Here is a 16,440-nt window from a genome sequence, read left to right on the forward strand (position 1 = left end):
ACGTATGAACCAATGTATGCACATAAACTACACAAGTCATCTCTAGACGTATGAACCAATGTATGCACATAAACTACACAAGTCTTCTCTACACGTATGAACCAATGTATGCACATAAACTACACAAGTCATCTCTAGACGTATGAACCAATGTATTCACATAAACTACACAAGTCTTCTCTACACGTATGAACCAATGTATGCACATAAACTACACAAGTCTTCTCTACACGTATGAACCAATGTATGCACATAAACTACACAAGTCTTCTCTACACGTATGAACCAATGTATGCACATAAACTACACAAGTCTTCTCTACACGTATGAACCAATGTATGCACATAAACTACACAAGTCATCTCTAGACGTATGAACCAATGTATTCACATAAACTACACAAGTCATCTCTAGACGTATGAACCAATGTATGCACATAAACTACACAAGTCATCTCTAGACGTATGAACCAATGTATTCACATAAACTACACAAGTCATCTCTACACGTATGAACCAATGTATGCACATAAACTACACAAGTCTTCTCTACACGTATGAACCAATGTATGCACATAAACTACACAAGTAATCTCTACACGTATGAACCAATGTATGCACATAAACTACACAAGTAATCTCTACACGTATGAACCAATGTATTCACATAAACTACACAAGTAATCTCTACACGTATGAACCAATGTATTAACATAAACTACACAAGTCTTCTCTACACGTATGAACCAATGTATGCACATAAACTACACAAGTAATCTCTAGACGTATGAACCAATGTATGCACATAAACTACACAAGTCATCTCTACACGTATGAACCAATGTATGCACATAAACTACACAAGTCTTCTCTACACGTATGAACCAATGTATGCACATAAACTACACAAGTCTTCTCTACACGTATGAACCAATGTATGCACATAAACTACACAAGTCTTCTCTACACGTATGAACCAATGTATGCACATAAACTACACAAGTCTTCTCTACACGTATGAACCAATGTATGCACATAAACTACACAAGTCTTCTCTACACGTATGAACCAATGTATGCACATAAACTACACAAGTCTTCTCTACACGTATGAACCAATGTATGCACATAAACTACACAAGTCTTCTCTACACGTATGAACCAATGTATGCACATAAACTACACAAGTCTTCTCTACACGTATGAACCAATGTATGCACATAAACTACACAAGTCTTCTCTACACGTATGAACCAATGTATTCACATAAACTACACAAGTCTTCTCTACACGTATGAACCAATGTATGCACATAAACTACACAAGTCTTCTCTACACGTATGAACCAATGTATGCACATAAACTACACAAGTCTTCTCTACACGTATGAACCAATGTATGCACATAAACTACACAAGTCTTCTCTGTTCATTGGTTTCAAGGACAATGCCTCATTTTAATGATTATGATTCAACGTTTTCATGACAATACCTCCAGTCAATTCATACCTTCATAGAAACTAAAACGTCCAGGACTCACAGTTGCTGTATATCGCTGAGAAAAGAATGACCAGCTCGTTGGCCACACCCGGACAACTCGAGTTTGACCGTTACCATTTTTGAAGTATAAAATCCATTTCAATTTGACTAAAACAGAACTGGATAATATTTACCTTGACCTGACTATCGCTCTATTATAAGTTGTATAAGGTAGGTATATATATATATATATGTAAGAATACAGCAAGGTTATACATCGACAAGGCTTTTTTGACTAATACTCTAGGAGGACATGTTTCTTAGTAGTCTTAATCGTTGCTGTCCTTTCTTTTGGTGATGTCATCTGTTGTCTGCAATGACATTTCATTTATCGTCTGCTATTACAACATATATGACAACTGTGTTACCAAACTGTAAAAAACAAATAGATCCTGTCTCGCGTGAGTAGTCTGCCTGACCAGAGGGGTAACTTCCTATTAAATGCAACAAATTGTCTAGGTCTAAGAGGTGCACTCACCTCATTTGTTTCAGATGTGCACCTCGCCCTTTCTTTGTCTTGTGTCACTATTAAGACTTTTTTATTTGGCTTTTAAATGTTCCAATTCTAAATATAGCACGTGATACTGAAAGAATTAGCTGTCATCCTTGACCTTTCGCAAGAGTGCAGTTAGGCCAATGTCAAACAAATCTTTCAATATGGCGGCTGTGACTCTTGTTTTTTTTTTCCCCAATAGAATGTTGACTTAGGATGACATGAAGTGGAAGAGGGAGTAAAGATCGACATGAGGTCATTGAGGGTCTACACAGTTCTAAATGAATCGTTGGTGCTTTCTGTCATCAAGTTGACAAAGTATATACATTAACCAGTTTTCTCTCTGTCATCAAGTTGACAAAGTATATACATTAACCAGTTTTCTCTCTGTCATTAGTTGACAAAGTATATACGTTAACCAGTTTTCTCTCTGTCATTAGTTGACAAAGTATATACATTAACCAGTTTTCTCTCTGTCATTAGTTGACAAAGTATATACATTAACCAGTTTTCTCTCTGTCATTAGTTGACAAAGTATATACGTTAACCAGTTTTCTCTCTGTCATCAAGTTGACAAAGTATATACATCTGGTGAAATAAGACTGGCTGAGGTGTGGGCGGCATCGTTCCGACCAAAGCTAATGCCCAGGCATTCATCCCATTTCTATATAATAATTTATACTCTCACTTCGCGACACTAGGAAGCCATATGGTATGAGAACACATCCGGAGTAGTAAGCAGAACAAAGAAAAACAAAGATGATGAACCGTATTGAAGAGAATTAGTTCACGAGAGAAATGGCGAGAAGTGGCGAGAGTACGTCGTTCTCGGGCTAGTTCCACATATCTGTTGGCACTCACACTAGACCCGTAGCTTATACTGCTCTACCCTTCCTTAGAAACTTGGATGTGAATATACTGTAAGAGAATAGACTGCAGCTTTCAAAAGAAAGGAATTTGTGCAGCAGTTCTCAAACTGCGAGGTGCGCCCCTAAGAGCGGGGAGGGGTGCGATGTCTTGACAATGGGCGGAAAGTCAGTCAATTTATTGTTTAAAAAAAGATTTTTAAAAAATCAAATGACATTATTACAAATGTTTCAAAATATTTCAAAAATTTAAATAAGAGACTTTGTTCTGTGTATAACTTTTAGACTGTTTACCGTTTTAGCGAGACTCGTCTGCAACAATATCAACTTCACATTTTTTGAAGAAGGCATTTCCTGACAACTAGCGCTAACGCAATTTTTCACGACTTTTTTTTTTTTTTGTCAGCCCGTTTTCTGTCGTACATCGTTATGTCGAGACAAACAAAAGTCCGCCACAAGACGTCTGACATAACACAAAAGTCCGCCACAAGACGTCTGACGTAACACAAAAGTCCGCCACAAGACGTCTGACATAACACAAACGTCCGCCACAAGACGTCTGACATAACACAAAAGTCCGCCAAAAGACGTCTGACATAACACAAAAGTCCGCCACAAGACGTCTCACATAACACAAAAGTCCGCCACAAGGCATTTGACGTAACACAAAAGTCCGCCACAAGACATCTGACATAACACAAAAGTCCGCCACAAGACGTCTGACATAACACAAAAGTCCGCCACAAGACGTCTGACGTAACACAAAAGTCCGCCACAAGACGTCTGACATAACACAAAAGTCCGCCACAAGACGTCTGACATAACACAAAAGTCCGCCACAAGACATCTGACATAACACAAAAGTCCGCCACAAGACATCTGACATAACACAAAAGTCCGCCACAAGACGTCTGACGTAACACAAAAGTCCGCCACAAGACGTCTGACGTAACACAAAAGTCCGCCACAAGACGTCTGACATAACACAAAAGTCCGCCACAAGACGTCTGACATAACACAAAAGTTCGCCACAAGACGTCTGACGTAACACAAAAGTCCGCCACAAGACGTCTGACGTAACACAAAAGTCCGCCACAAGACGTCTGACGTAACACAAAAGTCCGCCACAAGACGTCTGACGTAACACAAAAGTCCGCCACAAGACGTCTGACGTAACACAAAAGTCCGCCACAAGACGTCTGACGTAACACAAAAAATGATGTCAACGAAGTACGGACACCATGTGTCCAAATCGGTCACTTGGCCTCCTTCTTAAGTAGATTTAAATTGGCATTCGTATTGGACCGTGCCACGCCTTTTTTTTAAACCGTTTTTGAATAGGTATTTCTTACAATAATGTCTGTTGTAGGCGCCAGGAAAATGCAATTCAGAACGCAAGAAAGCTACCTGCGCCGGGGCTCCTCTCACTGCCTCAACGAAGAACCAGCTACCCCTTCAAGACTATCTCCTGAGACAGTAGTGTTTTCTAGCATTCAAACCATTACTAAAAAGTAGTGTAGTGATAAAGACTAAAAGGGCTTACTTTGATGAACATTTATTTTGTAAATTTTTATTCCAAAGATATCGTAGATCTATATGCATAAAAAAAAAACGGAAAATTGTTATAATCAGCATTTTCGTCGGGGGGGTTACCACTAGTAAAACTTTGAGAAACACTGAATTAGCGTGTGCCTAGCAGAGGTCATCAGATCCGTGCTTGGACCGCAGTGAAGGATGCGCTTTCAGTCTATTCAAACACATTCACACAATCGTAACGTCAAAGAACAGGTCATTGAATTCTTGAGAGCACGAGAAAGGTTTTGACTCTTTGAGCTCATGGGAGAGAGGTCTGAACGCCGAGAGAAAGTCGGAGCGGTAGAGACGGCGACGGCACCACAACCAGCAGCTGTACACTGATTCTAAATTAAGAATTAACTCCCCCCCCCCTCTCTCGGTCATCTCTCATTCTCAATAGTGTCACATTTCAGTATTGTTGAGTCCATTCTGAAGAAATTCTAGACGCGAATGACGTCAGTGACATCTTTTATTTTCTTTATTGCTACTTTGAAAAAAACAACATTCATACTATACTACTGAATACAACAAGAACAAATAAACAATGTCGACAATAGCATTTGATATTCGTAACATAGTACAGAATGTATTTGTTTGTTTTTAAATATCGACGACGTTTAACATTTTGAGCAAGCGTCATTGCAGTTCTCAAATCTTTATTTGAAACCCTTGCCTGTCGTAGATCTGGTATGCACTTTGTGAGCGTGCTTCTAATGTAACTATGGTTAACATTGTAGGCAGATACTTCGGTGGTACGGGCTGAACAGATTCTAGTGTAACAATCATAACAACCAGTTCATTAAATACATATGCATATTAACAATGTAATAATAATAACAACATTAATACATCTCCGTACCCTGCAGTATCATGCTGTCAGCCGGCCCTACAATATAATCATATCGACAACACTTTGCGAACCGCATACGTCTCTTCTTTGTGTGGACGGAGGTATGGTTGTAGTTTGTAGCTACTGACATTCATGTTGAAAATATTGAAATCTGCCTTTTTACCTGCCTGAGTGGCCAATTTGTGGTCCGGTTCTGAGTTTGTGTTTCCACACAAACTACATTTATAAACTTTTTGTTGTTGTTATTGTTTTTGAATAGCTACAGTTTGCCTTTAAATGACTGTCAGAGACTTCGACCCCATATTCGGCGTTTTTTGTTCATACTAGGTTAGAACGCTTGGCTACTAAAGTAAGATTGTGTGCCCCCCATTAAGTCTTCCCCAACTCAGTGGCGCCTCACTCTGTTTCGGAGTAAATGAATGTAGCCGACTATATTTGTATTGAGAAACAGAAATAAACAGACACAAAAATAAACCGAAAAATGTCTTGACTTTATTTTCAAGTTTTACATTTTCAAGTTTTACATTTTCAAGTTTTACATTTTCAAGTTTTACATTTTCAATTTTTACATTTTCAAGTTTTACATTTCGATTTTTACATTTTCAAGTTTTACATTTCAATTTTTACATTTTCAAGTTTTACATTTCAATTTTTAACTTTTATATGTTTTTGTATGATCGTAACAAAAAAAATGTTCAATCCGTCTTTTAGTTCTGTTGGTGACCTCTCTCGCAATTTATATAACTATTTATAATCTTCCAATGGTGTCATACTTAGTTTCAAGCTTTTCAAAGTTTTAACTGGTATTTAAAATTAAAATAAGTTTATGATCAATTTTTTCAAATCCTTGCTACCAATATCAAGACACTCCAAGATTGCCATTTTAATTAAGATCATTTCCTTTTTTTTAAATCAATGTAATTGTTGATCTTTTTATGTCTGAATATAAAAGGCAAACATGATAGCGAGTCGTTTTACATTGAAGTAGATTTACTGCCACTAAGAAAAAAAGGTTCTTTAACAAAGATGATAATTGATTCTAAAGCAAAATGATAAACTAGAAGAAGTCTCTTGCTAGAGAAAATACAAAAGAATGAAGCGCTCGATATAAAGAAAATGGCATATTCGATGTTAGATCACTTCTTGTCTGACTCGAATCATTTCTTGTCTGACTCGAATCATTTCTTGTCTGACTCGAATCATAGCTTGTCTGACTCGAATCATAGCTTGTCTGACTCGAATCATTTCTTGTCAGATTCAAATCATTTTTTGTCTGATTCGAATCATTTTTTGTCTAAAGTGAATCATTTCTTGTCTGACTAGAATCATTTTTTGTCTGCATCGAATCATTTTTGTCTGTCTTGAATGAATCATTTCCTGACTGACTAGAATCATTTCTTCTTTGACTCGAATCATTTTTGTCTGACTTGAATGAATCATTTCTTGTCTGACTAGAATCATTTCTTAAATTACTCGAATCATTTCGATTGACTCGAATCATTTTCTGACTCACCCGAATCATTTGTTTTTCTGACTTAGTAACACTGAATATGTGCATAATCTAATTTGTGTTGTAACGTTTGTGAATATTCTAAGCGATGTTATAAAACCTCAGGTCATCGTTCTTGATTTACCGGTATACATAGAGAGAGAGAAAGAGAGAGAGAAAGAGAGAGACAGAGAGAGATATTGAGATCTCAAATCCACAAAACCATATTTATGACAAGGTTACAAAGACAGGTTTGTGAGGAGACACACACTCAAAATCGGCCCCCGAAGTGGTCCACTCAGGCTGCTACACAAGGCAGCAAGACTATCAGAAACTATGAACTACCAACCATCCACAGCTACAAACTCATCTCCGTCGACACCCAAAGAAGTGACGTGCAAGTGACGAAAGTGTTGCCCGATACTGTTAGAACGACATGATACGACCTGATACGACAGGATACGACAGGATACGGAGATTTATCAATGGCATTATCATGACATTATTTGTTTTGTAAAGGGCCAATCTCTCATTCAAGGCCTCAGTTTAAAAAAAAAAAAACTTTTCCCTTTGGTCAAATGCAAATGTTCAAGCATGTTTTTTTAATAACCGTATCCCGCCCCGCAGAGGATGTCTCTTTTGTGGAGTAAGATATAAATTATTAATCCCTGTTTTAAATTATATTAAACTTTTATACATACTAAGAAGATTTTTTATATTTTTTTTTTTACAAAAGTAAACATTTTGTTTCAAATATACGTAGCGTGCATGACAGAAAATACTTGTTTTAGAAAAAAAAAACACAAAAAAAAAACCTTTTCCGTAAATGTGTTTAATATAAGTAGAAAAATAATCTCCCAAACTAAAATTGTCTCACTTGTTTTTTTTTTTTTTATTATTAATAGTGAATAGTTGTGAAAATGCATGCATGGTTGATTTAAAAAAATAAAATTTTTGCTTTCAGAAAAGAAAAAGTAGCCGTTGCATCTGAACTTTGAAAGATCTAAAATATGATATCGGATTGTCAATATCTTTTTTAGTTTTTGAGATCTAAACGGGACGGACGGACAGACAGACAACATAAAACTAATAAAGGCTATTCCCCTATCGGGGCCATTCGGGGGACGCTAAAAATGATATTGATAATACTCTAACAAATACTGTGAAAAATGTTATCTTTTTTGTTTACAACAGAAAGCCTGCAGGATCGCTCGCAACGCCTCCTGGTATAAGTATGTACATTTTCAGTACATATTAATCATATTTTTTTTTAAGTAACTAAAGTCAAATTTCACTGAATGTCTGCTCATCTTTCAAAATCATAGTTGCCTATTTTTATAGTGTGGAATCTAAAATATTGGAAAGGTAAAATTACAAGAGTCAGTTACTCATATTGTAAAGTTTCATCCATATCCTATTACTTTAGTCAACTTTAGATTTAAAAAAAAAAAGCTAGATCTAGATACAACGCGTTTTTTAGTGGTCTGTCTGTCCGTCCGTCCAGTTTAGATCTCGTAAACTAGAAAAGATATTGAAAATCCGTCATCATGATATTTTAGACCATTCAAAGTTCTGATGTAACGGCTACTTTTTTCTTTTCTGAAAGCGAAAAAATTAATTTCTAAAATCAACTATGCAAGCAGTTTGTTGTTGTTTTTTTTCCATAAAAAAAACATTTTTTACAACTACTCACTATTAATAGTAACAAACACGGGAGGCTATTTAGTAAGGGAGATGACTATTTACCATATTTTTAACACATTTATGCAAACCACTAAACTAAAGGAATGGGAGATTTATTTATTTTACAAAAATGTTTTTTTTTCCTTGAGAGATTGACCCTTTACAGAACAATTAGATCAATTATATAATCGTCTAATAATAATAATAATAATAAACTTTATTATCCGTAAGGAAATTTGTCTTACAATTTGTGCATTACCAAACAAAAAACATTGTGATTCTTTATTTCGAGGATCTTGTTAGCCTTATTATAGATGTGTATCTCAAATAACTGCCCAAATGGGGTTTGTTTTTTGCCAATGATTTTGCCAGCAGCATTGAGGATTCTATTAAGTTTATTCCTATTTTTAATGCTCAGATTGCCATACCAGGCAGTGATATTGAAACTGAAAACATTGCAGATGTGAGCGTGATAAAACATAGCCAAGGCCTTTTCGCTAACATTAAACGAGGACAGTTTTCATAGAAGTCGTAATTTGTGTTTCGACATAAACAGTTTTTTTAACCTTGTTTATATATATATATATATATATATATATATATGCTTAGTGTCAGTTACATAAGCCTAAGAGGTCAGATGTCCGCTGAACAAGATGTACACTTGAGCTCATCAATCCATGCAGTTGTCATCATTCCAACGCGGTTCACCCTACAACTATTTCTACGCCTAGGCCTTGGACCCATGCAAAGAAGAGTTTTCAAAACCAGTATTGCCACCGCGCGCGCGCGCGCGCGCCAGCACAGCGCCAAATCGCGAGACCACGTGACATCACGCCCATCGGCCTTTCGCCAAAAAAAAAGATTTATATAGAAATGAGCTAGTGACATCATTCAGGAGTTGTCGCAGGCGATACAAGGCGGCTGGTCCGTCTTGGTCCTGAATAAAAGTGTATTTGTTTTTCGTTTTTTAAATCACCTTATTTTGTATTGGCGTGTTTATTTTGAAATCATTATTTTCATCCTTTGGAAACAAAGTAACATAAACGCAACAAGAATTAGAAGTAATAATAAGAAAAATAGTTATAAAATAACATTTCATTAACCCATTTCGACCTAGGACTTTTGAATGTGTTATCATCATGTCACCTGTAGAAGATTTGACACTATTGGATTTCGACAGGTAGGCAATTTTTACCTAGCATCTATGAAGTTTCCAGAATTAGATTAACTGGTCACTAAAGCTGTCTAGTTTCATACTTAATGTATGATCACCTGACTAATGTTTAGATTTATCTAGATTCCTGTCTGGTTTGATAACAATTCATTGCCCTAAGATGGTGTCAGAATTAGATCTTTGAATCTTATTTTCTCTTAATTTAACTTTGAGTTAAATATTCAGCTAATTTTATTAGAAACTGGAATAATCACGTGATAAGAATAACCTTTTTTTAATAATTGGTAAAGATCTAATGTACTTTATTTAGATTAACTTTAATTTTGAAGTGTCCAACCTAGATCTAAATTCAATCGATGTGTTCTTTACTTTAAGATGTAAAGATTTAGACTGCCTCTGTGTTTGTTGTATGTCGTTGAAGAACTATCTAGTCCTATTTTAAATTGTTTTCCTAGATCTAGGTCTAGATTATTTCTTGTAAAAACAAGTCAAATGTGACTAAACTCCCCCCCCCCTCTTTTTTTTTTATATTTCTGCTTTTTTTTTTTCCTCTGGTAAGAAAAACAATGAAACCACTAAGGTGTTGACCTGGCCCAGGCAGTAGGTAGTCTTACATTTGAGGAAAGGAGATACAGGTGGCTGAACACATAACATCAGGTGACTGACAGTGGCACTTGACATGACTCATAGTTCCCCCCCCCCTCTCCCCCCGCCCCTCCTTCTCTCTCGTTTTCTCTCCCACCCCCCTGACATTAATCTCAACTCCGATTGTGCAATGTCTAAAAGTATGTTTAAAAAAAAACTTTATTTCCAAAACATCATGAATTAACAATATATATATATATATATATATATATTTAAAAAATGAATCATTGAGGTAAGTGGCTCGTAATGACACCCCCCCCCCACACACACACACACGGCGCTGCGGTGGCTTCCACAGGGGTGCCACATGTTTTTTTTTGGGGGGGGGGGCGATGGGTGTTTGGGGTGGGGAGGGCTCATTGTATTGTTTTCTCTGAGCTACATACAAGGTCCCGGCAAAAAGGTTTTATTCTCAAATTGATGACGTCCTTAAAAAACAAAACGTTTGAGAACCACAGATGTCCCTCCATGTCCTCCCTACCCACAGTGAGTGGTGTAAGTTAACATTTTGGATGGAGTTTTAATGAACTCGTTTAATTCAAAGTAATTAGCAGGTAGGAATAAGCGCTGCATTAAATTTTCATTTCATTGGCTGTTCTACTAGTCGGGGAGACCCCCTGTGTGTTTAACATATGTATATATATAGAAACAGAGTTACTATAAATAGCGACTGTGTAAAATTCAAGCCTAGGGCGTTTGGAATAGCTTCCTTTTAGATGTAGATGGCTCATACACAAATTGAAGCCACTCTAGCAAAAAAAAAAGTAAAACCCTGGCAGTGAGGGAGGGGGAGGGAGTATATAGAGAGAGTCACTTTCAATTTAGACTAGTTCATGGAGATAGTTAAGTGTGTAAACAAATTCATGTGACATGTCGATATCGCTACACACACACACACACACATCTCACTCGTCATATAACAGATACACAAACACACACACATGCCTATAGGTCTATCTATCACAGTGGTTCCCAACGTTTTCGGACCTGGGCCCTAATAAATTTCCCATACATGTGTTATAACGGAAAAGATCCTCAGAGTCTTCATTCTACGCTGTGGGCTGAATTTCTTCGAAGGGCCGGATAACATTACCTCACGGGACAGATATGGCCCGCGTGCCGTTGTTTGGTCTTCAATGATCTATTATAATGAACAGGTTGTACACGTTTTGGGGAATACAGCGCTCGTTAGGTTTGAACTTGTAACTTAATTCGCCTGTGTGGTATCTGACACAACTAGTCTTGGCGTTAACTCTTTTTGTGCTAGCAAGCACCGTTTTTTGTCCTGCTGTTGAAACTTCTTAAGATAGTCTGGCATTCAAAGAGTTAATATTTTTTAAAGTATATCGGAATTAGTGCAGAGGTCTTGAAATCTTGAGACTTACAAACTTTTGTCTCATTTCCTTTGTCAATTTTCGAAGATTTCAGGTTTCAGTCTTTGATGTTTTCTAGTTTTTCTAACAGCTGAATTGTTTGTTTGAATGTATCTATGTCTACAAAGCGCAGTGGTTTAACAATTTTAATGTTGTTGTTTTTTCTTCTTATTTTTACTGCGGCCTGTTGCCTTAGTTGTAAATAGCGACGTGGCCTCCGAACCAAGGGTCTAGAGATCAAATCATGAAGACTGGAATTTTGAATTTCGGGATATTTAGAAGGCAAAGACTCCATCCCAACACTACTAAGTACAACCAGCGTTAAGGAAGTTAAAGGCGGTTGGTCGTTGTGCTGGCCACATGACAACCTCGTTAACTGGCCACATGACAACCTCATTAACTGGCCACATGACAACCTCGTTAACTGGCCACATGACAACTTCGTTAACTGGCCACATGACAACCTCGTTAACTGGCCACATGACAACCTCGTTAACTGGCCACATGACAACCTCGTTAACTGGCCACATGACAACCTCGTTAACTGGCCACATGACAACCTCGTTAGCCGTCAGCCATAGAAAACAGTGGCTGACTATTTCTGTTCTTTTTTTATTCGTTTTCTCAGTTCCTTTGCCCGTTAAGAATAGCAACAGAGTTGTTTTTTAGGCTAGAATGGGGGGGGGGGAGAGCAGAACAAGACTTTAAAAAAAAAAACAACTTACGTAGAGATTTAACTTGACGACATTCGACGTTTCCCTTCGTTATTATTAAACGTCTGGTTCGACATTCAGTATCAGCGTCGACCAACTTAGGCCATATTGTTGCTCTTTCACCCGCGTTGATTTCCTTATTTGAGTGTTACCTCCGTTAGACCTATCTGAACAAGACACAGCCTGGATTCGCCAAACAGTTTTCATCTAGGAAGCGGGAAATATTTAAGCAGAAGAACGTTTGTCTCGTCTGCGGGAAATAGGGATACGGGGTAGAGATTTGGAATGTGGGATAAACATTTGGGATGTGGGATAGACATTTGGGATGTGGGATAGACATTTGGAATGTGGCATAGTCATTTGTTGTACTGATCACTGTAAGAACTACTGATTAAAATAATTGTCTAAAGAAGATACAGGCAAAAAGTAGTTCCAATTTGTTCACCAGAAGTATAATTCGTTTGTACAAGGATATGGCTTGGTAGTGCTACATCTGACCAGGCCTAGCGACTCTGTCCCTATTCAAGGCTCGGTGCTGATACATCCATGATTCTAGAAAGATTGCGATGTTCTAGAACTGTCCACGAGTGAAACTAGGTTTTGCAAGGACGCGACTGAGTGACCTCCTGACCTCAAAAGGTTACTGAAAACAAAACTAGTACCTTGTCACTGGTGTGTCAGGGCGGAGAGGGCCGGCCTTTTTTTTTTTAATGAACCTAAACGTTCAACATTGATAATTAAATATACAAAATTAACTTCTAGTTTATTCAAAAAATATTTGCAGCCTTTAATATCACCGTAGATGTATGTAAAATGAAAATGAAATGAGACCTCAGATAATTGAAACAATAACCTTCAACTTGAACACTTCTGCTTTCATCAGATCATAAGTACACGCGGGTCTTGTCTGCCGCTTCCACTGACTTTCATCTGCTGTCGCCCCCATTTTTGTACACTCCTCTGAATCAATTCTACTGAAGGGTTACACCAGAATTCATTAGTCAATAGAAACACGCACACAGACTCCATAAAAGCATGGTACAATCTTTAAAACTCACCATCGTACCCACCAGACACAAAATGCTGTACACAGTACATGTCTGAAATGGCTAGAGTTGACCCTAGAAGGTGGCGAGTGGGGCAACCGCCCCAAGCCCAGCGTTTGAGGAAGCCCCGTGATAAAGAGAATTTTTTGACACCGTTAGCCATCGTAGAAACATTCGTGGCCTTGATTTGACCCTCGCCCAGGGCCCCGCGCACTGCTAAGGCTGCCTCTGGAAATGGCCCATCTTAAATTCTTAAAAACTCAAACAACAGTGATCTATATTTAGACGTACGTAAAAAAAATGTAATTATTTTAAAATAGTTCGAAACTACATATTTCAAACACTTTATTTCATCGATTGTAAAAAAAAACATAAAAATGTACATTCTAGAAAACTGATATAAACCAATTATTTACGTAAATGATTTTTTTTAAATATCTAAGTCTAGTTTTTAAAAGGCCGCAGTAATCTCAACAAGTGTTTCCCCAAACTGCGTTCCGCGGTACCCGAATAAGTGTTCCACGAACTACTGGAATAGTTAATTTGTAGGCCATCACGTGAATTAATCTCTCTAAAAAAATAAATAAGCAAAGTGTTCCGCTTAATTCTCAGAATGTACGAAGTGTTCCGTTAAGGAAAAAGTTTGGGAACCACTGGTCTAAACTCCAATAATTTTTTTTTCTAATCCTATGATTGTGATATAAGTTAGAAGATATCGTCCCTTACCAATTAAATCTAAATATAGCCTGTATGACGTTGTCGCTTCCTCGAACTTTTCCCATTTATTTCCATAAAAAGCTAAAAAAAAAAACAAAAAAAAAAAAACTAAACCTAGTTAATAAAATATACTTTTTAAAAACTATTTTTAAAAACAAACGAGTATCTATAAGTTAGGAGAGAGAGACTGTGGACTAGAATAGTGAGATCCGTCTGTCTACATAGCTAGTCCAGTTTCCAACCAATGTCACAGCAGGCCTCCAATACTGAACGCTGTTATCTTGGGTCCTGGGCCCTTGCCCTATTTACAGCATCCCTGATAAGATCAGCCTGTTCAGTGAAGTTTTTTTTTTTCTTTTCTTATTGTTTTTATTACTGAACCCAAATTAGATGGTCACATGATCTTACAAATATGGCAGCCTAGTAAATCTTTCAGTAGCACGATCTTCTCAGTGGTGGACAGTGGAACAACTGTCTTACGTCATAGATAGATAGATAGATAGATAGATAGATAGATAGATAGATAGATAGATAGATATAGATAGATAGATAGATAGATAGATAGATAGAAATAGATAGATATAGATAGATAGATAGATAGATAGATAGATAGATAGATAGATATAGATAGATAGATAGATAGATAGATAGATAGATAGATAGATAGATAGATATAGATAGATAGATAGATAGATAGATAGATAGATAAAACCCAGAAGTTGAATGCTTTTTGATGTGATTCACTTCTCTGACAAAATGTGTAAAAACTTTCCTTTCAACTGATTCTATTGTTGGATGCCATCTTTCTCTCTAGTTCTAGACTTGATGTTTGACTTGGTAAAAGAAACTTCCATTTAATGCAATAGGTCGAGTTTTGTTAACAATCTTGAAGTATTTTTAAAACGTCTTGTGATTTCTTGAACCACGTGACTTAAGATTTACTCTGCAAAAGACTTCCTACAGTTTCGGCTGATTACACTTTCATCATTGCAACACAAAATGACCTCTTTCTAGGATCTCCTGCTCATTACATAACTGTGACGTCAACATTTTTTCTGCGATTTGTTTGCTCTTGCTTTATAACCGTGACATAATTTCCTATTTGGCCACGAAGCTGTAATGAAAATAGTAGCTTCGTGGGAATCTTGGTCGTGGGTCTCAGGGCTGGGACGGTAGCTTGCATATTACAACTTTGATAAAAATAATGTCCTTGTTGTGTTCTTTGGTTCTATTTTTTTTTCCCCTCCAGTATTTTTTTCTGGGTTTTTGTTTCGGTTTTGTCTATAAAAGAACCGCTCAATAACCCGGATGTTTATGGCATTTCGTCTCAGACTCAGTCTCGCTAGATGTCAAAGTTCACAAAGTTTGAATGCGTCCTACTAACCCCACATTCATTAAGATGGGAGATGCGGTATTTAAGCAACAGTTTACAAGGGTTCCATGTGGCCAGCACAACGGCAAATCACTTTCGCAACTTTCACTTTTCTAACACTAGGTGACGCCCTAGGAAAAAAAAAAGTCCTAGCCTACTCACAGCATACTGTATGAAATTCAATCGATTTACTACTGTATCACTCCGCTTTACTACTGTATCACTCCGCTTCCAATCTACACCATGTTGTCAGAAACAAATAAGTATTTTCTCGCTTGACATTGTAGGCTTTAATAATAACAATATGTCCAACAAAACGGGAGTGGCCTTTTTCTTCCTTAAACTGGGTAGATATTTGTTTGTACACTTGTCTTATGCTGCCGACATTGAAATTATGAAACGGCACTTTAAGTGGATTGATCAGTCTTACAGGTCCCTTGTTAGTGCCTCATAATCCCCTTGTTAGTGCCTCATAGGTCCTTTTTTTCGTGCCTCATCGGTCTCTTGTTAGTGTCCCAAAAGCCCCTTGTTAGTGCCCCATTGGTCCCTTGTTAGTGCCTCATTGGTCCCTTGTTAGTGCCTCATCGGTCCCAATAAGTCTTTCTATGTTGTGATACAATCACATTGTTGGGTTTTTCATTTTATCGTAGCCACTTTTGTGAGGAGTCGAACATTTTGTATAGTAAATGTATATGTTTGTGTCCGTGGTGCCATGTATATGTTTGTGTCCGTGGTGCCATGTATATGTTTGTGTCCGTGGTGCCATGTATATGTTAGTGTCCGTGGTGCCATGTATATGTTAGTGTCCGTGGTGCCATGTATATGTTGGTGTCCGTGGTGCCATGTATATGTTGGTGTCCATGGTGCCATGTATATGTTGGTGTCCGTGGTGCCATGTATATGTTAGT

The 16,440-nt window shown here is 37.3% G+C and overlaps 1 protein-coding gene across 1 annotated transcript in view; it reads left to right on the top strand.

Moving 5' to 3' along the window:
* Nucleotides 1-9,367: 9,367 nt before the first annotated feature.
* Nucleotides 9,368-16,440, top strand: part of LOC106060393 (uncharacterized) — a 32,174-nt gene continuing 25,101 nt past the window's right edge. Inside the window, exon 1 of the mRNA XM_013218235.2 lies at nucleotides 9,368-9,672. Coding sequence (XP_013073689.2) covers nucleotides 9,632-9,672 — 41 coding nt within the window. The 5' untranslated portion in view covers nucleotides 9,368-9,631. The remainder of the gene's footprint in view (nucleotides 9,673-16,440) is intronic.

The sequence above is a fragment of the Biomphalaria glabrata genome, chromosome 3 (assembly GCF_947242115.1).
Source record: "Biomphalaria glabrata chromosome 3, xgBioGlab47.1, whole genome shotgun sequence".
NCBI classification, from domain to species: domain Eukaryota; kingdom Metazoa; phylum Mollusca; class Gastropoda; family Planorbidae; genus Biomphalaria; species Biomphalaria glabrata.